The sequence below is a fragment of the Mobula birostris genome, chromosome 5 (assembly GCF_030028105.1).
Source record: "Mobula birostris isolate sMobBir1 chromosome 5, sMobBir1.hap1, whole genome shotgun sequence".
NCBI lineage: Eukaryota > Metazoa > Chordata > Chondrichthyes > Myliobatiformes > Myliobatidae > Mobula > Mobula birostris.
This window is the reverse complement of record NC_092374.1, coordinates 18,022,283-18,047,314: the sequence shown is the minus strand read 5'-3', so window position 1 is coordinate 18,047,314 and position 25,032 is coordinate 18,022,283. Positions and strand designations below refer to the sequence as shown.

Sequence of the window (25,032 nt, the reverse complement as noted above, 5' to 3'; positions counted from 1 at the left end):
CCATTGGCATAGATAGATAGGGGGAAGAGGTCCTGCGCAGTGATTATAGGGAGTTAGGGAAGAGGCGGAAGAGCAGGTCCTCCAAGTAAGTAATTTCTGGATTACTACCAGTGCCACATGCTAGTCAGGGCAGGAATAGGATGGTAGTACAGATGAATGAGTGGTTGAGGAACTAGTTCGGGGGGGCAAAGTTTCAGATTTCTGGATCATTAGGATCTCTTCACAGGAAAGTATGACCTATACAAAAAAAATGGGTCACACCTGAACCTAAGGGGGACCAAAATCATTGTGGGCAGATTTGCTATAGCTGCTGGGGAGGGGAATTTGCAGGGGAATAGGAACCGGAAGGAGAGGGCAAAGGAAGGCACAGCTGGTATCCAGGTTGATGCAGTGTGTAGTTGAGATTGTGAGGAAGGATAAGCAGATGATAGTGCAAAATGGCAGTCAGTGGGATGAGTTGAAGTGTAACTTGGAAGCAAAATCAAAAAGGATGCTGAATACAGGACTGGAGGTGTTATATCTGAATGCATGCAGTATACAGAAAAAGTTAGATAATATGGAAGCGCAGTAAGAGATTGACAGGTATGACGTTGTGGGCATCACCAAGTTGCAGCTGAAAGAAGATCACAGGAGCTTAACATTGTATCGAAGTGACAGCCAGGTAGGCAGAGGAGGCAGGGTGTCTGTTGGTAAAAAATGAAATCAAATCCTTAGAAAGATATGACATAGAATCAGAAGATGTAGGATCCGTTTTGGTAGAGATAAGAAACTGCAAGGACAAATAGACCCCGATGGGAGTTATCACAAACATGAGAAAATCAGGGGATGCTGGAAATCCAAGCAACACACACAAAATGCTGGAAGAGCTCAGCAGGTCAGGCAGCATCTATGGAAAAGAGTAAACAGTCAACGTTTTGGGCAGAAGCCCATCAACAGGACTTTTTTTTCCAGTACTGATGAAGGGTCTCAGCCTGAAACATCAATTGTTTACTCTTTTTGATAGATGTTGCCTGGCCTGAGTTCCTCCAGCATTTTCTGTGTTGCTGATGGGAGTTATATACAGGCTCCTGAACAGTAGAAACATAGAACACCTACAGCACAATACAGGCCCTTCGGCCCACAATGCTGTGCCGAACATGTACTTACTTTAGAAATTACCTCGGGCTACCCATGGCCCTCTATTTTTCTAAGCTCCATGTACCTATCCAGGAATCTCTTAAAAGACCCTGTCATATCCGCCTCCACCACTGTTGCTGGCACCCCATTCCACGCACTCACCATTCTCTGTGTAAAAAACTTACCCCTGACATCTCCTCTGTACCTACTTCCAAGCACCTTAAAACTGTGTCCTCCCATGTTATCCATTTCAGTCCTGGCAAACACCCTCTGACTATCCACACGATCAATGCCTCTCATCATCTTATACACCTCTATCAGGTCACCTCTCACCCTCCACTGCTCCAAGGAGGAAAGGCCAAGTTCACTCAACCTATTCTCATAAGGCATGCTCGCACAGTAGCTAGAATGTAGAATATAAATTTCGATGGGAAGTGGAAAGGTTCAACGTTCAGGTTTCAAAGTAAATTTATTACCAAAGTACATATATATCACCATATACAACCTTGAGGTTCATTTTCTTGCAGGCGTACTCAATGAACCCATTATTAAGGATGAGGTTTTGGGGTACTTAGAGGCCACTGATTAATTAGGCCAAAGTAAGCATGGCTTCTTTGAGGGGAAATCTTGCCTGGCAAACATGTTGGAATTCTTTGAGGAAATAACAAAGGAGAGTCAGTGGATGTTGTTTACTTGGATTTTCAGAAGGCCTTTGACAAGGTACCGCACATGAGACTTCTTAACAAGATAAGGGCCCATGGTATTACAGGAAAGGTACTAGCATGGATAGAAGATTGGCTGACTGGCAGAAGCAAAGGGGTGGGAATAAAGGTAGCCCCTGCTGGTTGGCTGCCCATGACTAGTGGTGTTCTGCAGGGGTAGGTGTTGGGACCGCTTCTTTATACATTATATGTCAATGATTTGGATGATGCAATAGATGACTTTGTGGTCATATTTGCAGATGATACAAAGATAGGTGGAGGTGCAGGTAGTGTTGAGGAAGCAGGGAGTCTGCAGAAGGACGTGGACAGATTGGGAGAATGGGCAAAGAAATGGCAGGTGGAATACAGTGTTGAGAAGATGATGGTCATGCACCTTGGTAGAAGAAACAACAGTGTAGACTTTGTTAAATGATGTGAAAATTCAAAAATCAGAGTTACAAAGGGACTTGGGAATCCTTGTAGCCGCAGAACAGAGAGAAGTCCACTTAGAGCAGAGATAAGGAGGAATTGCTTTAGCCAGAGTGTGTATCTGTGGAATTCATTGCCATGGACAGCTGTGGAGGCCAAGTCACTGAGTATATTTAAAGCAGAGTTTGGTAGGTTCTTGGTTAGACAGAGCGTCAAAGTTTACTGGAAGAAGAAAGGAGAATGGGGTAAAGAAGGATAATAAGTCAGCCATATTTCTGCTCCTATGAATAATGGTCTATGGTTTTATGGTCTAATTGAGGTGAAAACTAACTTTAAGGCTTGTGGCTCACGTGTACAATTTAACATAGAACAGTATAATCAAAGGAACAGGCCATTCAGCCACAATGACTGTACTTACCATGATGGCATTGTAAATAATACTATCTGACTGTACATGGTCCATATCCCTCTATACTCTGCCTGTTCATATGTCTGTCTGAATGCTTCTTACATGCCTCATTAAGAGTCTGTGGGCATGTTAAAGCTGGTGGGATGTGAAGGCTGATGTATTGGCTTGATCTAGTTTCACTCTCAATTGCTAGAGTTTTCTGATTCAAAAGATGACACCAGTTTAAGTAACACACATCAAAGTTGCTGGTGAACGCAGCAGGCCAGGCAGCATCTCTAGGAAGAGGTACAGTCGACGTTTCAGGCTGAGACCCTTCGTCAGGACTAACTGAAAGAAGAGCTAGTAAGAGATTTGAAAGTGGGAGGGGGAGGGGGAGATCCGAAATGATAGGAGAAGACAGGAGGGGGAAGGATGGTGCCAAGAGCCTTGTCCATTCGTCCCCCCCATCCCTCCCCACCGATCTCCCTCCTGGCACTTATCCTTGTAAGCGGAACAAGTGCTACACATGCCCTTACACTTCCTCCCTTACCACCATTCAGGGCCCCAGACAGTCCTTCCAGGTGAGGCGACACTTCACCTGTGAGTTGGCTGGGGTGATACATTGTGTCCGGTGCTCACAATGTGGCTTTCTATATATTGGCAAGACCAGACACAGACTGGGAGATTGTTTCGCTGAACACCTACGCTCTGTCCGCCAGAGAAAGCAGGATCTCCCAGTGGCCACACATTTTAATTCCATGTCACATTCCCATTCCGATATGTCTATCCACGGCCTCCTGTACTGTAAAGATGAAGCCACACTCAGGTTGTAGGAACAACACCCTATATTCTGTCTGGGTAGCCTCCAACCTGATGGCATGAACATTGACTTCTCTAACTTCCACTAATGCCCCACCTCCCCCTCGTACCCCATCGGTTATTTATTTATATACACACATTCTTTTTCTCTCTCTCCTTTTTCTCCCTCTGTCCTTCTCACTATACCCCTTGCCCATCCTCTGGGTTCCCCCCCCCCTTTTCTTTCTCCCTAGGCCTATTGTCCCATGATCCTCTCATATCCCTTTTGCAAAGCAACTGTCTAGCTCTCGGCTCCATCCCTCCCCCTCCTGTCTTCTCCTATCATTTGAGATCACCCCCTCCCCCTCCCACTTTCAAATCTCTTACTCACTCTTCCTTCAGTTAGTCCTGACGAAGGGTCTCGGCCTGAAACGTCGACTGTACCTCTTCCTAGAGATGCTGCCTGGCCTGCTGCGTTCACCAGAAACTTTGATGTGTGTTGCTTGAATTTCCAGCATCTGCAGATTTCCTCGTGTGTACCAGTTTAAATAAATATGCTTTATGCTAGAACTTTAACTGTGTTTTTATGCTTCTGAAACAAAAGATAACACCTATATGAAATTTAATACAATTTTGCCAATGTCAGTTATGTGTCTAATTGAATAGATGGCTTTCTGCAGATCATGTTCAGCTGGTGCAGAGCAAGGCTTTGTTTGTTTTTTTTTATTGCATTATTGCTTAAATTGTGATATATGAAGAACTTGATCCATTTTGGAAGGTTTTCTCAATTGCCAAGGAAAACACTCCCTCTTGATCTTTTTTTAATGCAATGGAAATGGAAGTAGTAATTTAATCTTTTACAGCTGTATCATCAGCAGGAATGATGATGCAGCCTGGCTGTGATTCTTTTTAAAATGTTTCTTCCAATCTTCTTTTAAAAGACTTGAATGGACCTCTTATATGTTAAAGATGAACTCCTGTCCTCACAATCTACCTTGTCATGGCCTTTGAACCTTATTGTCTACCCACACTGCACTTTCTCTGTAACCATAACACTATTATTATTGCTATATTTTTTTCTCGGCTCACGCTGGTAAAACCTGTGGTGCGGGCGTAGCTAAGCACGCTTATTTCTCAATTGCTAGTAACTTTGTCTATTTTAGTGTTAAAAAAATTATCTCATGCTTTCCCGGCGTAAATGACGAATAAACACTTCTCCGTCTTCCAGCTGTGTACAGGTATCGATTATAACTGATGCTTTGATGACAAACTCCTATTGTAACTGGAATTTCATTGTAAACGAGTTGGGAGAGCCAAAACCTGATTTTATAAACAGGGATGGACTATGGGGGTATAAATACCACAGGACTGGACAAGAAGATGTCAGAGTTGTCATTAAAATGACGGTTATAATCAATACCTGTACCCAGCTGGAGAAGAGTTTATTCAATATTCTAGTGGTGTTTAGTATTGTGGCTTTCTGAAGATTTACATAGATATTGCTGTGTAGCCCTAATTGTTTAATGCTAATGTGCAATACCTTTGGGATGATAACAATTGTTTCAATACCCTGTTCATATACCACAGGCTTTCAATTTACTCTATTATTATTCCGAGATACAGTGCAATAACAGGCCCTTCTGGCCCTATAAGTCCACACCTCTCAATTACATCACACCCGTGTGACAAATTAACCCACTAATCTGTAGAATTCAGTATGTGGGAAGAAACTGGAGCACCCAGAGGAAACCCACATGGTCACGGGTAGAACATACAAAATCCTTACAGACAGCAGCTGAATTGAACCCGAGTTGCTGGCATTGGAACAGCATTATCATATCTGCAAGCTTGCTTTTCTCTTGTCCTATCTCAAGTAGTTGATGGGAAAATAGGAAAAGGTGATTAATGAAAGATTAGTGTAAATGTGTGATTGATGGTCAGCATGGACATGATGGGCTGGTTTCCATGTTGTTTGTCTCTATGACTCTACATTGGAGTGAAAAAATTGGCTGCAGAGTGCCTTCTGGAAGGAATCTCAGGAAAGAGTCGACATGAATCATCCACTCAACACCATTATAGCTTCCAATAGCTTTGATAGTTGTGCCAGAAATGGGATATAGTGCGAGATATCCATTGTGCAGATGCATTAAAGCCAGATACAAGCTGTGACCCCTGTGGCAGCCTATGTCTGTGTGTTCATGCTCAGTTGCTCTTGTCACTGCAACAGAGGTTGTCCTTATGGTTTTTGAACAACCTAATAATCCTGAGAGCTTTGCGGCACTGGACAGTTCCTGTCAGTTTCCTATGCTGATGATAAATCTTTGAAGCAGCTCCAGTTTTTCTCTGCCTTGGGAACTGTCTCAAAGTTGGTTGTAAGTGCAGGATCTGGAAACTAGTTCCCTCTTCCCTTTCCAAAGCCCACGTCCTCTCGAGGGAGAAGACCTTCTACCTAATAATTCAAATCGCCTGTCCAATTGCTAAATATTTTTTTTAAATTAAGCATTTAACATGCTTGTTATCATTATCTAATCTCAGGGCTCTATACTCTTGTACATTTTCAAAGCATTGTCCCATTCCACACTGACACCATTACAGTCACCGTTTTGTGTTACATGTTTTCACACATATCAAGGAAGAATCAAATACGATTTCTGGAAACCTTAATCCTCTTTTTGCAAACTCCCATGTTCCCAGAACGCAGATAAATAAGAGATTAAGTTCCTCTTTGTTTTATTTCTTCAATTTCTGACTCACACCATCATATCTATTGGTTGCAATGACCCTCTGCATTGTTATACTGTCTGTACAGTGGGTTTTTACTTCCAGATTTTTTATCTCTCACATCTGGTTTGTTCCTTGTTTCCAAATAAGGGATTGACACTGCATCCCTCCAATTCTCTCACACAACTAGCAAGTTCAATCAGAATCAGGTTTATTATCACTGGCATATGTCGCGAAATTAGTTTTGTGGCAGCAGTACAGTGCAATATATGAACTACTACAAATTACAATAAAGAATATTAAAAAATAAATTAGTTGTTCAAAAAAGAGCAAAAAATGAGGGAGTATTCATGGACTATTCAGAAATCTGATGGTGGAGGGGAAGAAGCTATTTCTAAAACATTGTGTGGGTCTTCAAGCTCCTGTACCTCTTCCCCAATGGTAGCAATGTGAAGAGGGCATGTGCTGCACGGTGAGAGTCCTTCATGTTGGATGTTGCTTTCTTGAGGCAGCACCTTTTGATGATAGTGGGAGGCTAGTGACCATGATGGAGCTGGTTGAGCTTGTACTTGCTGCAACTTCTGATCCTGTGCATTGGTGCCTCCCTTTCAGACAGTGATGCAACCAGTCAGAATGCTCTCCACAGTACATCTGTATAGAAATTTGCTAGAGTTTTCAGTGACATACCAAATCTCCTCAAATCCCTAATGAAATTTAACTGTTCGTATCAACTCAAAAAAGTGCTGGAGGAACTTAATAGGTCAGGCAGCATCTATATACAGGAATGGACGGTCACCAGTTCTGGTCGAAAACATAAATGCTGCCTGACCTGTTGAGGTTTCCCAGCACCTTTGTGTGTGGCTTCAGGTTGCCAGAATCTGCAGTCTCTCATGAGTCCAATTAGCTATTTGCATGACGACAATCAGAATATGTTATTAAGTTTTCCGACTTACCTCCTGAATCATAAACAACTTCACAATGTAAGCAAGAGAAGGAATCGATTATGGACTTCAGGAGAACTAGCATCCTCATTGAGGGGTCAGTGGTGGACAGGGTGAGCAGTTCAAGTTCCTGGGTGTCACCATCTCAGAAGATATATCCTAGGCACAACATATTAATGTAATCAAGAAAATAGCATACCATTGGCTCTTCTGTTGAGAGTTTGAGAAAATTTGGTCTGTCACCAAAAAATTCTTACAGAATTTCCATAGATGTACAGTGATGAAAGTTCTGACTGGTTGCATCTGTGGTTGGTAAGGAGATTCCAATGCAGGGATCCCAAGATACTCAGGAAGTTGTGGACCCAGCCACCTCTATCACAGGCACAACCCTCTCCAACATCGAGGTCACTTTCAAGAGTTGGTGCCTCAAGATGATATCCATCACAAAGTACCCTCCCTATTTGGTACATGCTCTTTTCCTCAGACCATCAAGGAGGGGTACAGGAGCCTGAAGGTCACACTCAATTATTTGCAAAGTTTCTTCCCCTCTGCCAGCAAATTTCTGAACAGTCAATCTACCCATAAACCTCTACCTCAACATTCTGTATTTTGCACTATATATATTTGTAACTTACAGCAATTTTTAAGTTTTTTTTACTGAACTGTTACTGCAAAACAAATACCACCTCATAAATAATAATAAACTTGATTCTGACATTTATCACTGCTTCGTACGCTGCTTACACATTGCATCATTGCTTATATTTGTAATAGTGCAATCTAAATGTTTCACCCCACCCCCTTGTAATCTCACCTTTCCATTGCCAGATACATTTCTGAATGCAAAGCAAAGTCCTCATACTTTATTTCTGCCTCAGTCATCGTGGTTTCTATTTGCTGTCTAATTGGCCTGCTGTTCTTAACAAATCATTTACTTTATAAATTTTATAAACTGGAGCAACTGTAACGAAAACCAATTTCCCCCAGGATTAATAAAGTATGACTATGACTACTATTTTTGTTTGGAAGATGAGTCTTAATTATTTATCCATAAAGCAATTACTTTGAGGTTATACTGTAGCTTACAGGAGTAAGAGCAAATCAGATGATGTGGTGTTTTTGGGTCATCAGAAGGCCTTCAATAAGGTGCCACACAAGATGAATGAAAACATTTAGAGTGCATCGGAGGATCAGAAGTGGGGCGAGTCAGCAACTTTAAAATTCACTGGTGTTATCATTTTAGAGGCCCAGCACATAAGTGCAATTATGAAGAAAGCATGGCAGAGTCTCTACTTACTTAGGAGTTTATGAAGATTCAGCATGTCATCTAAAACTTTGACAAACTTGAGTAGATTTGTGGTGACTGGCTGCATCACAGCTTGGTATGGAAACACCCCTTGAATGGAAAATTCTACAAAAGGTGATGGATACGGCCCAGTCCATCACAGGTAGGGCCCACCACACCATTGAGCACATCTACACGGAGTGCTGTCACAAGAAAGCAGCATCCACTATCAGAATCCCCCCTGCACCCAGGCCACCCTCTCTTCTTGCTGCTGCCATAAGGAAGCCTCGGGACTCTCAACACCAAGTACAGAAAGTTATTACCCCTCAACCATTAGGCTCTTGAATCAAAGGGGATAATGTCACTCAACTTCACTTTCCCCTTCATTGAAATGTTCCCACAACCTGTGGACTCTCTCTCTTCATCTCACGTTTTTGATATTTATTGCTTATTTATTATAATTATTATTTCTTTCTTCTTGTATTTGCAGTCTTTTGTTGGTGTGGTCTTTCATTGAGTTTATTATAATTATTATTTTATTATGGAATCTCAGTTGTATATGGACTAATATCTAGTTACTTTGATAATAAATTTACTTTGAACTTAGTTTTCAGGTAGTATTCTAGCATGGATTGACGATTCGTTGATAGGAAATAGAAAGTAGAAATAGTTTTAGCTTGGGAGATTATAAGTGGTGTGGTGTCTTGAGGGATTAATGTTGGAAGTCCAGCTTTCCATATTCTTCACATTTGTCCCTTCGTTGCCTCACTACATTTTCCAGATTCCTTTCCCTTAACACCATGCCTGCCAGTTAGACCTTCTGACACAAACAAGTTCACCTTTTTTCAATACATTTCTTAAAATCCATTGCTCAGCTAGGTTTATGGACATCTCTTTCTCTTTGGATCAACCTCCACTTAAATCTACCACTGATGTCCTTCTGCATTAAAAGTGCTCTGTGAAAAACATTATTGCATTGGCGGCTCTTTCCTGTATTGTTACCATGTCCTTACATTGACTCTAATCTTGATCTTTACCATCTCGAGTCAATACCAGACTTCAGAAAATACCTGCTCTTCGCTTACATTAATCCAGTGTCTTTTTTCTTATGATGGAACAGGTGCCCTCGCACGTAAGAATTCAATCTTTAATTTGCAATACTGTAAAACTAAAAAGCTGGACTTTGAATACACCTACTAATTTTCAAATAATAAATTATCTTCTGCTCAGTCATTAACTTTGTTTTAGTTAAATCAAATAAACAAGGTCACACTCTCTGTGCCTTTGGGACAAGTTAAAGGATTTTGCAACCAGAGTTCCTTTTAAAGATTCATCATTTTTGCAACACTGGAGAATGCAGCAGACAGTTCCGCAAAAAGCACTGAAGTAAGGTGAGGTAGGTTAAGAGAAAGAGATTAACTTTATTTGTCACATGTACATCAAACATACAGTGAAATGTGTCAAATCAAATCAGCAAGAATATGCTGGAAGCAGCCTGCAAGTGTTGCCATGCTTCTGACACCAACGTACCATGTCCACAACTTACTAACGCTAACCCATACATCTTTTTGGAATGTGGGAGGGGGAGGAAACCCACATGGTCACAGGGAGAATTCCAATCGGTGATCGCTGGCATGGAAATGATTGCAGTAACCACTCCGCTACCATGCCACCTTAAGAGATAACTTCTGGCCAGAATATTAGAAAACCTCATTGTTTCGATAGTGCTGTGGGGCCCTTTGCATCCAATATAAGAATAAGACATGATTACACCAGAATTTCACATAAATGATGCTTGTGAAGAAGTTGGATATTTACAGCACAGCAAATATAGTTGTTGTAATGAATGGGATATAAACAGTAGTTGGGAGAGGAGATGGTTGTGGTGAGGGGGGAATATCTAGGCAAGGGGATTAAACAGTTGTGAGATTGACAGGTATGGTTGGAATTTGGGCAATGGAACTTCCATGGGAGTCTGTTAAATTGGCCGGGGGGGGGGGGGGGGGGGAGAAAAACAGCAAGGTAGTGTAGCCGTTAGCACAACACTTTACAGCGCCAGTTGTGAGATCAGGGTTCAATTCCTACCACTGTCTGTAAGGAGTTTTACATGTTTTCTCTGTGACTATGTGGGTTTCCTCCCACTTTCCAAAACTGTACAGTTAGGGTTAATGAGTTACGGGCTTGCTATGTTGGCGTTGGAAGCATGGTGATACTTATTGGCTGCCCAGCACAATCCTAGCTGATAAAACAGCACATTTTACTATTTCAATGTACAAGTGATAAGTAAATATAATCTTTAATCTTTAAATATGTTACTTTAGGGGACCTAGACTTAACCGAAGGGGAATATTGGGGGAAGAGACAGTTGATTTCCTATCACTGGCCTTTTGACTATGTTCCTTTTTAAGTAATATTCAACTAAAGCAATGGCATGGTCCTGCCTTTGCAGACCATGGATTTCACAAGCTTTGTACAAGACGATCAGAAACCTACAAGTGAATTCGATGAATGTGTTATATGGCATAAAAATCATTATACTGTACACGGATTAACTCCCCTGAGACACTGAAGGAAATTTTCAGAGCAACCTTAAGCCTCAATTACCATGTTCTATGTTTAGAACACAAAATATGAATCTGATCCATTTTCTAGGCAACTATTTTCAAATGACCTGGTTTAATAAAGAATTGTAAGTCATGACTGAAATTGGTCAGTGAAACAAAACTAACTTAAAATTCTGAGTTTAACGATGGGGTCATGGTCGACTTTTCATTTGTGTTCATCTTATGCCTCATGATTAGAGAAAGAAGAAATTCCACTGACCAAAAGTTAACAAGAAACTCTATGGCAAACATGAGGAAACATATTCTAATTTAAATAATTTCATGGACATTTATTATTGTAACTTCCAATGTTATACATCTTCATAATTGGAAGTTTAGGTGCAGGTGAATAAGTTAAACTTATTATAAATTAAGTATCTGCAAAAAATATATAATTGTACTTTTATCAACAGTGATACATGTAAATTTCAAAGTATTGTAATGAAGCAATTAGCTGTATCAACCAACAGGCATCAACTTGAAAGGTTAATTCTGCATGTTTCTGCACAGTTACTGCCTGAAGTGCTGAAAATTTCCATCATTTTCTATTTTTGTTAGATTTTCGGCATCTATGGAATTTTGCCTGCGAATCAACGACGTGCCTGCATTATTAGTTACAGCTGAGCTCTCTCTACACTTCAGCAGTTCTGATGTGTCTTCAATCCTGGGGAAGAAATAATAAAAAAAAAACATTAATGCAACTCCTCCCTCCTGGCTTGAGATTCTGCACGTATTGGGAATATGATCAAATTAACTTTATTCTTACAACAATGTAATCTAAACGTTAAGCATCTAAACATGATGGCATAATGATCATTCTTTCAAATAAATACTTGCTGAGCCACATCAGATTCTTCAGTGCAGAAAACTGTTGTCTTGAAGTCTTAATTCAATTTTAAGGCCCTTTTAATTTTATTACAACCCTGTCTAGTAAAGTGCTAGATGTTTCATAAATGATGCATTATTTAATACAGGTTACAGCATCTTAGAAACACAGAAAAACTACAGCACAATACAGGCCCTTCGGCCCACAATGCTGTACCAAACATGTACTTTAGAAATTACCTAGGGTTTCCCATAGCCCTCTATTTTTCTAAGCTCCATCTACCTATCCAGAAGTCTCTTAAAAGACCCTATCGTATCCACCTCCACCACCGTCACCAGTAGCTCATTCCACGCACTCAACACTCTCTGCATAAAAAACTAACCTCTGACATCTCCTCTGTACCTACTTCCAAGCACCTTAAAACCTTGACTTCTCGTGTTAGCCATTTCAGCCCTGGGAAAAAGCCTCTGACTATCCACACAATCAATGCCCCTCATCATCTTATACACCTCTATCAGGTCACCTCTCATCCTCCATCACTCCAAGGACAAAAGGCCAAGTTCACTCAACCTGTTCTCGTAAGGCATACTTCCCAATCCAGGCAACATCCTTGTAAGTGTCCTCTGCACCCTTTCTTTAGTTTCCACATCCTTCCTGCAGTGAGGTGACCAGAACTGAGCACAGCACTCTGTGCGGTCTGACCAGGGTGCTATATAGCCGCAACATTACCTCTCAGCTCTTAAACTCAATCCCACGATTGATGAAGGCCAATGCACCGTATGCCTTCTTAACCACAGAGTCTACCTGCGCAGCAGCTTTGAGTGTCCTATGTACTCAGAACACAAGATCCCTCTGATCCTCCACACAACCAAGGGTCTTACCATTAATACTATATTCTGCCATCATATTTGACCTACCAAAATGAACCATCTCACACTTATCTGGGTTGAACTCCATCTACCACTTCTCAGCCCAGTTTTGCATCCTGTCAATGTTCCACTGTAACCTCTGACAGCCCTCCACACTATCCACAACACCCTCGACCTTTGCGGCATCAGCAAATTTACTAACCCATCCCTCCACTTCCTCATCCAGGTCATTTATAAAAATCACCAAGAGAAGGGGTCCCAGAACAGATCCCTGAGGCACACCACTGGTCACCGACCTTCATGCAGAATATGATCTGTCCATAACCACTCTTTGCCTTCTGTGGGCAAAGCAATTCTGGATCCACAAAGCAATGTCCCCTTGGATCCCATGCCCCTTTACTTTCTCAATATACCTTGCATGGGGTACCTTATCAAATGCCTTGATGAAATCCATATACACTACATCTACTGATCTACCTTCATCAACGTGATAAGTCACATCCTCATAAAATTCAGTCAGGCTTGTACGGCATGACTGCCTTTGACAAAGCCATGCTGACTATTCCTAATCATATTATGCCTCTCCAAATGTTCATCAATCCTGCCTCTCAGGATGTTCTCCATCAAGTTACCAACCACTGAAGTAAGACTCACTGGTCTATAATTTCCTGAGCTATCTCTACTCCCTTTCTTGAATAAGGGAACAACATCTGCAACCCTCCACTCCTCTGAAACCTCTCCCATCCCCACTGATGATGCAAAGATCATTGCCAGAGGCTCAGTAATCTCCTCTCCTCTCGCCTCCCACAGTAGCCTGGGGTACATCTCATCCGGTCCTGGAGACTTATTCAATTTGATGCTTTCCAAAAGCTCCAGCACATCCTCTTTCTTGATGTCTATATCCTCAAGCTTTTCAGTCCGCTATGTCATCCCTACAATCGCCAAGATCCTTTTCCGTAGTGAATACTGAAGCAAAGTATTCATTAAGTACCTCTGCTATCTCCTCCGGTTCCATACACACTTTTCACTGTCACACTTGATTGCTCCTACTCTCTCACATCTTATCCTCTTGCCCTTCACATACTTGTTTCATATCTTACCACTCAATGCTACACCCACACATTTCAGCACTTCCCTGACCTGCTAATTATCTCCCAACCTTATCAGATGAGAATCAGACGGAGGTGTTTTAAAGTTGGTAGCCCAATACACTCTTACACAAGTTTAACAAGATCTTTACAGTGTTGATGAGCAGAGGGATATTGGAGTCCAAGTTCATAGCTTCTTGACAATGGCTACACAGGTTGATAGGGTGGTTAAGAAAGCATATGGCATGCTTGCCTTGATTAGTCAAAGCACTGAGTTCAATAGTCAGGAAGTTATGTGGCAGCTTCATAAAACTCTAGTTAGGCCACATCTGGAGAACTGCATACAGTTCTGGCTGTCCCATCATGGGAAAGATGCTGAGGCTAAGGAGATGGTGCAGAAGCAAATTAACCAGGATGCTGTGTGGATTAGAGGTCATGTGCTACAATGAGAGGTTGGACAAATCTGGGTCGTTTTTTCTGGCATAGTAAACAGACAGTATCCAATACCAGAGGGCATGCACTTAAGATGAGAGGGTAAGTTCAAAGAAGATGTGACAGGCAAGTTTATTTCACACAGAGAGTTGTGGGTACCTGGAATGCACTGCCTGGAATCATGGTAGAGGCACATACATTTGGACTTTTAAGAGATGTTTAGGTAGGCACATAAATGAGAGGAAAATGCAAGGAAATGGACATTGTGAAGGCAAAAGGAATTAGTTTAGTTGTACTAACCTAACTGGTTGTTAAAACATAGAACATAGAAAACCTACAGCACAATACAGGCCCTTCGGCCCACAAAGCTGTGCCGAACATGTCCCTATCTTAGAAATTACTAGGCATAGCTATAGCCCTCTATTTTACTAAGCTCCATGTACCTATCTAGAAGTCTCTTAAAGGACCCTATTGTAACTGCCTCCACCACTGTTGCCAGCAGCCCATTCCACGCACTCACCACTCTACGAGTAAAAAACTTACCCCTGACATCTCCTCTGTACCTACTCCCCAGCACCTTAAACCTGTGTTCTCTTGTGGCAGCCATTTCAGCCCTGGGAAAAAGCCTCTGACTATCCACATGATCAATGCCTCTCATCATCTTATACACCTCTATCAGGTCACCTCTCATTCTCCGTCACTCCAAGGAGAAAAGGCCAAGTTCACTCAACCTATTCTCATAAGGCATGCTCCCCAATCCAGGCAACATGTTCTAACAACCTTGGTAAAATGGTGTAGCTGGTTTCTTATTGCCTTTACTTGATTTCTCCCACAGGGTGGTGCTGTGCTGAAACTCATCTGTCACAATCACCAGTGTGTGTACAATGCTATCTATCAGTGTAGAAATCTGTGTTACCCAGTGGCTATTATCAAGTAGTGCCAAAAAAAACTGACACTATTTTTCAGTGGGCTTCAATGTTTCTAAAAGTGCACAGAAAAATCATGGAATCAGGGCAGACTTGTCATCAAGTAGAACAGTCAGTGACAATCCTACACTCACTGTGCTAAGCAGGATGCACCCTGAACCCCACATCTCAGCACTGAGTGACTGTTTTTTTTTTCCAGTCAAGTCCACTCTCACAGGCATCCTCTTCCAATTGCCTAAGTGACTCACCCCACACTGAATCATGCAATGTTGAGATTACGGTTCACTGCAGCAGGTGTACCCTAGAGGTCCCTGGCACATAACCGTGTAGCTTGAGTGGTTTTCCCCCACCTCTCAAATACAGAGATATGTACCTGTGAGAAATCGGACTCTGGAACCAGGAATCAATGCTCTAAGTGTTAGTGCCAAAAGCACCAGCAAACAAAGGACACTGCATTCATATATTTGTAACAAATCTTAGAACAAATCAAAAGATATCCTGGTTGGCTATACAGCGTTTATATATAATCATAGTTGTTGTAGTAACAGGAAAACAGCAATTAATGATAATTCTATCAGATCTCCTAATATCAAATCATAAACAAAAATACAATTGTACTACTAGTTGGAACACAAATGCAAAAGTAGCACCTCTGTTTCAAGACAAGAAATACTTACATTTTGTTTATCCTTTCCACTTTATGTTTCGTCTCTGACTGTAAAATACAAGACTTGGCTTTAAATGGAGAAGCATGCTGACTTTTACATATCAAGGATAAACTTTATTCATATTATACATTTACACTTATTAGGAATTTGTTGTGACATGCTGCAATAAAGACAACATTTAAAAATTATAAAGAATTACATAAAAATGTTAGAGTACAGATCAGTAATACAGTGTACATAAATATATAAATCCCGCATGTATTTACAATGTAAACAGCATTATAAAAAGTGGCTTAAAGTGCAGTGACTGAAGTAACAGATGGGGAGAGGGTCAACTTAACCGCTTGGGGAAAGAAACTTTTAAGATGATGTGACGCTTTTGTTTTAATAGCCTTACAGCATTTCCCAAAAGGTAATATCCACGATGATTTCTTTCCTGCCCACATTTCTGGCCTGGATACGTAGAAGTTCTGCATTGATGGTAGAATGCAACCAATGGAATGCAGGAAAAGATTAGCTTGTACATTAAGAACAACACTTAACTGTTTTCTAATATCTGCTGATATAATTAGTCATCTTCAGCAGAACACATTGTCCAACCACAGGCAGAGGAAAGATGAAATACATGAGGAATTACTTCTGTAAGTCATCATATTAGGAATGTATCAGCATTTTCCGAAGGAAAGTATAACCCGGAGACAATACACACACTCATTATGATCCAAACTTGCACATGTCATGGGTGGTTTTGGTAGCAGACAGGAAAATATTGTATTTGAGATTAGAGACAAAGGACAAAGATAAATAACAATTAAAGAAAAATCCACTTACTTAAGATTAAGTTTTCTTCCCTACAGGAAAAACAGGACACAATATACTCTGTACCCTGTAATTTCATGGAATAATGTACTTTGGTCATTAAAAAAAACTTTCTCAGATGCATTTTCAACTACCATCTCCAAAGTTTGTGTCTGGGCTTGCAGTCAATAGTTGAACCGGCTCCAATAACAAGCATCCAAATCAATTTTCTAATTAAACGAGCAGGGTATCTCAAATAACATTCCATAAAAACATCAGCTAAAATTCCTCGTGAATAAATCCAATATGTTTATCTCAGATGATATTCTCTGTAAACTTCTCCCACTGATGTTAAATGAACAAATTTGCGCTGATCACAGTGAATACTGATTTCTCTGTTGGGCACCTGGAATGAAGGCCAAACTCTTGATATCTTAGATAAATTGCTTCATTGTATAAACTTGAAATATGTTATATGTGAAGTAGTGTCCCATGGTCTTCTGACAGTATTTCCCAAGATTTATTGAGAACAGCCTTCCTGAACTCACACGGTCTAGAAAATGCGGAGATGCATAAATGCTAATTCCATTCTATTCTCATCACATTGCCACCAACTCTCCCCAGATTCTACTACACACACTTTTCTCTTGTATTAAATCAGTGCAGTGATGTGATGATCAATATCAATGGCATGTATAACAAATGTTTTACTGTACCTCAGTACATGACAATAGTAAACCAAAAAAAGAAGTCAGTCTGCAGATGCTGGAAATCCAAAGCAACAGACACAGAACACTGGAGGAACTCAGCAGCAACAAACAAAGAGAAAATTGCAGATGCTGGAAATCCAAGCAACACACACAAAATGCTGGAGGAACTTAGGAGGATGTTGGCACCTAACAGCAACTCCTTTGCTTGCATCTTCGGAAACAGCTCTATCTCTATTTTTCCCTTTCAGGGTTCTTATGAAGGCTTCGGTTCTTTGCGGGAATAGGACCCTCTCTCAGGGTCTCACGACTGGCCGCTATTCGATATGCCATGGACGCGGCCTAGAAGACCAGTGCACCTTCAGGGTTCTGCAGGAAACTGGTGTATCGTGGGAGACGGAAGATTGAAAGCAACAAGCTGACTGCTGGCTGTGTGCCCAGAGACCCGAGTTCTTTGGGCACAGAGCTTGGAAAAAGCAACGCAACAGACTTTTAACATTGTAAATGCGCGAGTTGTTTGTTATGTCTCCCCTCTCGTTGTGAAATGGGGACACCTCTTTTTCCCTTATTGGGGGGGAGGGGAGAGAGAGAGAGAGAGACGGACAGCCTGTGGTATGTCGAATTACCATGTGAACAAGTACTCTTTGGGATACTGCAAGTCTGTGTCTTTATTGATACTTTGCTGCACGCTTGAGTGCCTGTGGGGGGAGGGAGTTGATGTTTGTTTTTTTTTGTTGGTGGGGGGGGTCACTGCTTTGCTGCTGCTCATGCGTGGGTGGGGGGAGCTAGGGGGGGCTTTAGCGTTCTAACATTTAACTTGCATTCATTTTTTGGGGCACTCCTGTTTACATAGATGGTTGCGAAGAAAAAGAATTTCAGGATGTATAGTGTATACATTTTTCTGACATTAAATGTACCTTTGAACTCAGCAGGTCAGACAGCATCTATGGAAATGAATAAACAGTTGATATTTCAGGTCAAGACTCTTCTTCAGGACCATAAAAATTGTTTTCAGGGTGTGGATACTGCCAGCAAGGTCAGCATTTAATATCCTGCCCTAATTGCCCAAGAACTAAGTAGTTCACCAGGGAATGCTTCAGAAGGCAGAGACTGTTCCCATATGTTATTAAATCTGCAGTTGCAGTTAAGCAAGGATGGCAGAATTCTTCCCCTAAAGGATATCAGTGAACCAGCTAGTCCTGTCAGTTTTCATAGTCATTAATTCTAGATCTGTAGTTCAATTTGTTAATTTCCTTAATTTAAATTCCCCAGCTATGTAGTAGAAACTTAAGTTATATACCTAAGTAAACAAAAATCCAGCCCTCCGGATCTCAGTAATTTAATTACTATTTAAGTAATTTGCTATTATATCCTGCATTATATTATGCATATTGATTTGTTAATTTTTGGGACTTGTGCCAAACTGGCCTGACCTCAGTGTTCAGCTGAGAAAAGAAACTTGCATGCTTAATGGTAGCCTTCTTTATGCTTTGGGAAAAGGTGTTCTTGATGTACTATGGCAGTAACATTTTCTGCAGGAGCATTGTTTTCGTTATATCCACTCAGTACTCAGCTGGTCAGGCAGCATCAGTGGAGAAACTGAGTTAACGTTTCAAGCAAAGACCTTTCAGAAAAACTTAGCCATCACCCTGAAATATTAACTGCTCCCTCTCTCAAGAGATATTGTTAAACTTGCTGAGCAATTTTTACTATTTTTATTTCTATTCACTGCTCCCTCAATAACTCTAATCTATCTCCTTTTTCCTGTTCTACTGGTTACCATTTTCAGACATTGCCAAATTATCTTACAATCTTTAAATTGTTCTAGAATGCTGAGCTTTGAAGCTTGGTGAGGTCTAATTTGGAGTATTGAAAGATTCAAAGTAGATTTATCATCAAAGAATGTATAAATTATACAATCTTGATATTTATCTGCTCACAGGCAGCCTCAAAACAAGAAAGCTGTAAGAACCCAATTAAACAAAGAAAGACCAACACTCAAGGTGCAGAGAAAGAGGAAAAACACAAATCATGAAAACAATAGAAGCAAGCAACAGCATTCCGAACCAAATTGAGTCCACAGATCCGATTCCCCCAGAGCAGCCAGAGTACGCTCAAAGTCTCGGTGTCAGTTCATCATTTAGCAGGGCAAATCACCGCAAAGCTCATAAACACAAAACACAGCAACCACAGCAGTCTCACAGCCTTAGGGCCACGGAGAGAGGAGTGCACATTGCAGGACAGCAAGTGAAATCGGCCCAACTCTCACCTCCGGTCTCGATACCCTGCCTTTCCAGTCTATCAGGGACGGCATTTAAATTGTACAAACATCGAGTTGTCCCCCACACCAGGACCCAGGTCCTGGCGCAGTGATATGCTCCGGGCCTAGACCTTGCTGCCTAGCCTGAAGCTCTTCTTGATCTCTCCGAATCGGCTCCGTGCTTAGTTTCATCCAACCTCACTCCTTGTTTAGGTAGATGGGCACCACGGCTCCTCTCTGAATCTCTCACTCCAATCTCTATCTGCGACCTTGTCGTGAACATGTTACACTTCAACTTTGCAACACACCAACACAGTTCATCCCTCAAATCGGCTTTGTCTTCACTTGCCTCTTCATTGTTTGTGATGATAGTTTACCACAATTTACTTCAGGAAAGTTGTACTTAATAATGTTTTCAAATTTCTTGCCCTTTGAACTACCAGTAGGCTGTCACTTGATTTCAGTAGTACCATCTTAAACTGGAATACAGTTCTAGGTACCTACCTACAAGAAAGATATCAATAAGATTCAAAGAGTACAGAAAAAAATTACAATGATGTTACAGGACTTGAATTATAGGGGAAGGTTGAATAGGTGGAACATCCGAGAATGAGAGGAGATTTGATAGAGTGATACAGAATTATGATAGGTACAGACAGTGTAAATGCAAGCAGGCTTTTTCCATTGAGATTGGGTGAGACTAGAAATAGAGATTATGGATTAAGGGTGAAAGGTGAAATGTTTAAGGGAAATATGAGGGAGAATTTCTCTACTTAGAGGTGGTAAAAGGGCAGAACAGGCTGCCAACAGAAGTGGTTGATACAAATTCAATTTCAACATTTAAGAGAAGTTTAGATAAGTACATGGTTGGAAGGGATATAGAGAGCTATCGTCCAGGTGCAAATCAATGGGAATAGGGAGAATAAATTTTCCAACCTTGGTATACATCTGTGTTAAGATTCTTAATATAAAATTTAGATTCAATGATTCTCTTGCCACATCAGGCTGTTGGTGATCTCCCAAGGTCAGTTTTCAGGCACCCACTACGCTCCACAAAGCATGGATGTGCGCGTTCAGCTCTGGAAATTGCCAACGCCTAGGATTCTGTTGCACTGACATGCAACTGTTAATTTTTGTAATACTGATGCGTCAGACACTGAAGAAGTCTTAGTCCCATCGATTCACCAATAGACTTGACTGAAATAGATCCCCATTCCACTTTAAAGATTGGGTCTATGGCACTGACCCTGGTGCCGTGGTGCAGAAGGGAAAGAGGAAGATGAAGAATGCAATGAAGAATGCTGTAGTTATAGGGGATTCCTTAGTGAGGGGAACAGACAGGAGGTTCTGTCAGCCTGAGAGAGGTACCCACATGCTTCCCAGGTGCCAGGGTACAGGGTGTCTCAGATCAGGTGCAGAGTATTCTGAAGGGAGAGGGTGATCAACCAGAAGTCTTGGTACACATTGGTACCAATGATAAAGGTAGAAAAAGGGAGGAGGTCCTGAAGAGCAAATTCAGGGAGTTAAGTAGGAAGCTGAGAATCAGGACGTCTAGGGTAGTAATCTCAGGATTGCTGCCTGTGCCACGTGCTAGCAAGTACAAGAATAGCATGATCAGGCGTATTAATGTGTGGCTGAGAGACTGGTGTAGAGGGCAGGGCTTCAGATTCCTGGATCACTGGGGCCTCTTCTGGGGGAGGTACCACCTGTACAAAAAGGACTGATTACACCTGAACCCAAAGGGGTCCAATATCCTAGTGGGCACATATAATAGAGCCGTTAGGGAGGGTTTAAGCTAACTTGGTAGAGGGATGAGAACTGGACTGATAGGGATGAGGAAGGGGAAAACAGAAATAAATCAAAAATAGTGTGCAACAGAGATCATTGAAAGAACAGGCAGGAGATGAGGCTTAATCATAGCCAGTGGCATGAGTTATAGGGCAAGAGGTGTGGTGCAGTTGAAACAAAAAGCGACAAATACTGCACTGAAAGTGTTATATTTGAATGCATAAAGCATAAGGAATAAAATGGATGATCTTGAAATTCAGCTACAGATTGGCAAGTATCACGCTGTGGCTGTCTCTGAAACTTGGCTAAAGGATGGCAGCCATTGGGAGCTGAACGTCCAAGGATATACGGTATATCCAAAAGATAGGTTAGTAGGCAGAGGGGGTGGTGTGGCTCTGTGTATAAGAAGTAATATTAAATCATTAGAAAAAGATGACATAGGATTGGAAGGTGTAGAGTCTCTATGGATTGAGTTAAGAAATAGCAAGGGTAAAAGGACCCTAATGGCAGTTGTATACAGGCCTCCAAACAGCAGCCAGGATGTGGATTACAAATTACAACAGGAGATAGAAAAGGCGTGTCAGAAAGGTAATGTCATAACAGTCGTTTGGGATTTTAACATGAAAGTGGATTGGGAAAACCAGGTCAGTACTGGACCTCAAGACAGAGAATTTGTAGAATGTCTAAGGGATGGCTTTTTAGAACAGCTTGTTGTTGAGCCTACTAGGGGATCGGCTGTGCTGGATTGGGTGTTGTGCAATAATCCGGAGGTGATAAAAGAGCTCAAGGTTAAGGAACCCATTGGGAACAGTGATCACAATATGATCGAGTTCACTTTGAAATTTGAGAGGGAAAAAATAAAATCCAATGTGTCGGTATTTCAGTGGAATAAAGGAATTTACAATGGCATGAGAGGGAAACTGGCCGAAGTTGACTGGAAAGGAGCTTTTGCAGGAAGGATGGAAAAGCAGCAACGGCTGGAGTTTCTGCGAAAAATGAAGGAAGTGCAAGACAAATATATTCCAAATAAGAAGAAATTTTCAAAGGGAAGAAGGACACTATCATGGCTGACAAGTGAAGTCACAGCCAAAGTAAAAGCAAAAGAGAGGGCATACAAAGAAGCCAGAGCTAGTGGGAAGATAGAGAATTGGGAAGCTTTTAAAAACTTGCAGAAGGAAACTAAGAAGGGCAATTCCTTCATTAGGAAGGAAAAGCTGAATTACGAAAGGAAGCTGGCGACTAATATCAAAGAAGATAGCAAATTTTTTTTTAAGTATATAAAGGGTAAAAGAGAGTGGAGAGTAGATATAGGACCAATACAAAAGGACGCTGGAGATATTGCAATGAGAGATGCAGAGACAGCACAGGAACTGAATGCATATTTTGCATCAGTCTTCACAGTGGAAGACGGCTGCAGTATACCGTACATTCAAGAGTGTCAGGGAAGTGAAGTTTGTGCAGTGAAAATTACAACTCAGAAGGTGCTCAGGAAGCTTAATGGTCTAAGGGTGGATAAACCTCCTGGACCTGACGGAAAGCACCCTTGGGTTCTGAAGGAAGTAGTTGGAGATTGCGGAGGCATTAACAATGATCTTTCAAGAATCGATAGATTCTGGCACTGTACCAATGACTACAAAATTGCAAATGTTACACCACTATTTAAGAAGGGTGAGAGACAGCAGAAAGGAAACTATAGACCTGTTAGCCTGACATCAGTGGTTGGGAAGTTGTTTGAATCGATCATTAGGGATGAGATTATGGAGTACCTGGAGGCACATGACAGGATAGGCCAAAGCCAGCACGGTTTCCTGAAAGGAAAATCCTGCCTGGCAGCCCTACTGCAATTCTTTGAGGAAATTACAAGCAGGGTAGACAAAAGAGATGCAGTAGACATGGTGTATTTGGATTTTCAGAAGGCCTTTGACAAGGTGCTACACATGAGGCTGCTGAGCAAGATAAGAGCCCATGGAATTACAGGGAAGTTACTAGCGTGGATGGAGCATTGGCTGGTCGGCAGAAAACAGAGTGGGAATAAAGGGATCCTATTCTGGCTGGTTGCCAGTTACCAGTGGAATTCCACAGGGGTCGGTGTTGGGACCGCTGCTTTTTACGATGTATGTCAATGATTTGGACAACAGTATTAATGGATTTGTGGCTAAGTTTGCCGATGATACAAAGATATCATCTTTGAATGGGTATAGGTAGTGTTGAGGAAACAGAGAGCCTGCAGAGTGACTTAGATAGTTTAGAGGAATGGGCAAAGAAGTGGTAAATGAAATACAATGTTGGAAAGTGTATGGTGGAAGAAATAAATGGGCAGACTATTATTTAGATGGGGAGAGAATTCAAAATGCAGAGATGCAACGGAAATTGGGAGTCCTTGTGCAAGATACCCTAAAGGTTAACCTCCAGGTTGAGTCAGTTGTTAAGAAGGTGAATGCAATGTTGGCATTCATTTCTAGAGCTATAGAACATAACAGCAGGGATGTGATGTTGAGGCTCTATAAGGCATTCGTGAAACCACATGGAGTATTGTGTGCAGTTTTGGGCTCCTTATTTTAGAAAGGATATACTGACATTGGAGAAGGTTCAGAGAAGATTCATAAGAATGATTCTAGGACTGAAAGGTTTACCATATGAGAAATGTCTGGCATCTCTTGGGCTGTATTCCCTGGAGTTCAGAAGAATGAGGGAGATCTCATAGAAACATTCCGAATGTTAAAAGGCCTGAACAGATTAGATATGGCAAAGTTATTTCCCATGGTAGGGGATACTAGGACAAGAGAGCACGACTTCAGGACTGAAGGATGTCCATTTAAAACTGAGATGCGGAGAAATTACTTTAGTCAGATGGTGGTAAATCTGTGGATTTGTTGTTACGAGTGGCTGTGGAGGCCAAGTCATTGGGTGTATTTAAGGCAGAGATAGATAGCTTCTTGATTAGCTAGGGCATCAAAGGGTAAGGAGTGAAGGCAGGGAAGTGGGGATGACTGGAAGAATTAGATCTGCCATCGAATGGCGGAGCAGACTTGATGGGCCGAATGGCCTACTTCTGCTCCTATATCTTATGGTCTAAAGTGGTCATAGACCATGATCATACAGGTGGAGCAGGATTAATATGATCTTAATATTTTCTTGCTTACTGACTCTTCAAATCTCATCCCTAGCTATAAGGCTCCTAAATGCAATGAATGGGAAAATTAGAACATAGAACATTACAGCAGAACACAGACCCTTCAGCCCATGATGTTGTGCTGACCTATTGTGCCGTACTTTAAGATCAATCTAACCCTTCCCTCCTACATAGACCTCTATTTTTCTACCTCCATGTGCCTATCTAAGAGATTCATAAATGCCCCTATTGTATTTTCTTCCACCACCACCTCTGGCAGGGCATTCCATACACCCAACACTCCTATGTAAAAAATCTTATCTGTGACATCCCCCCTATACCTTCCTCCAATCATCTTAAAATTACACCCCTTGGTACCAGCCATCTCCTCCCTAGAGAAAGTCTCTGGCTTTCTACTCAATCCATGTCTCTTACCTTCTTGTGCATCTCTTTTTAAAATTCAAATAAAAATTTTGAAAACTGTTGTTCCATTCATTTTGCAGGTTCCTTGGATTTCCCAGAGCTAAATGACCCGGGCTTTGAAGTTCTAGCAACAGCAGCCCCATCAGTACGGAA

The 25,032-nt window shown here is 41.5% G+C and overlaps 1 protein-coding gene across 5 annotated transcripts in view; it reads right to left on the bottom strand.

The window, feature by feature from the left end:
- Positions 1–11,245: 11,245 nt before the first annotated feature.
- Positions 11,246–25,032, bottom strand: part of cep44 (centrosomal protein 44) — a 72,878-nt gene continuing 59,091 nt past the window's right edge. For all 5 annotated transcript variants that reach the window (XM_072257662.1, XM_072257665.1, XM_072257664.1 and 2 more), the window contains 2 exons: positions 15,801–15,838; positions 11,246–11,646 (listed from right to left, as the gene is read on the bottom strand). In XM_072257662.1, coding sequence (XP_072113763.1) covers positions 11,493–11,646; positions 15,801–15,838 — 192 coding nt within the window. In that variant the 3' untranslated portion in view covers positions 11,246–11,492. The remainder of the gene's footprint in view (positions 11,647–15,800; positions 15,839–25,032) is intronic.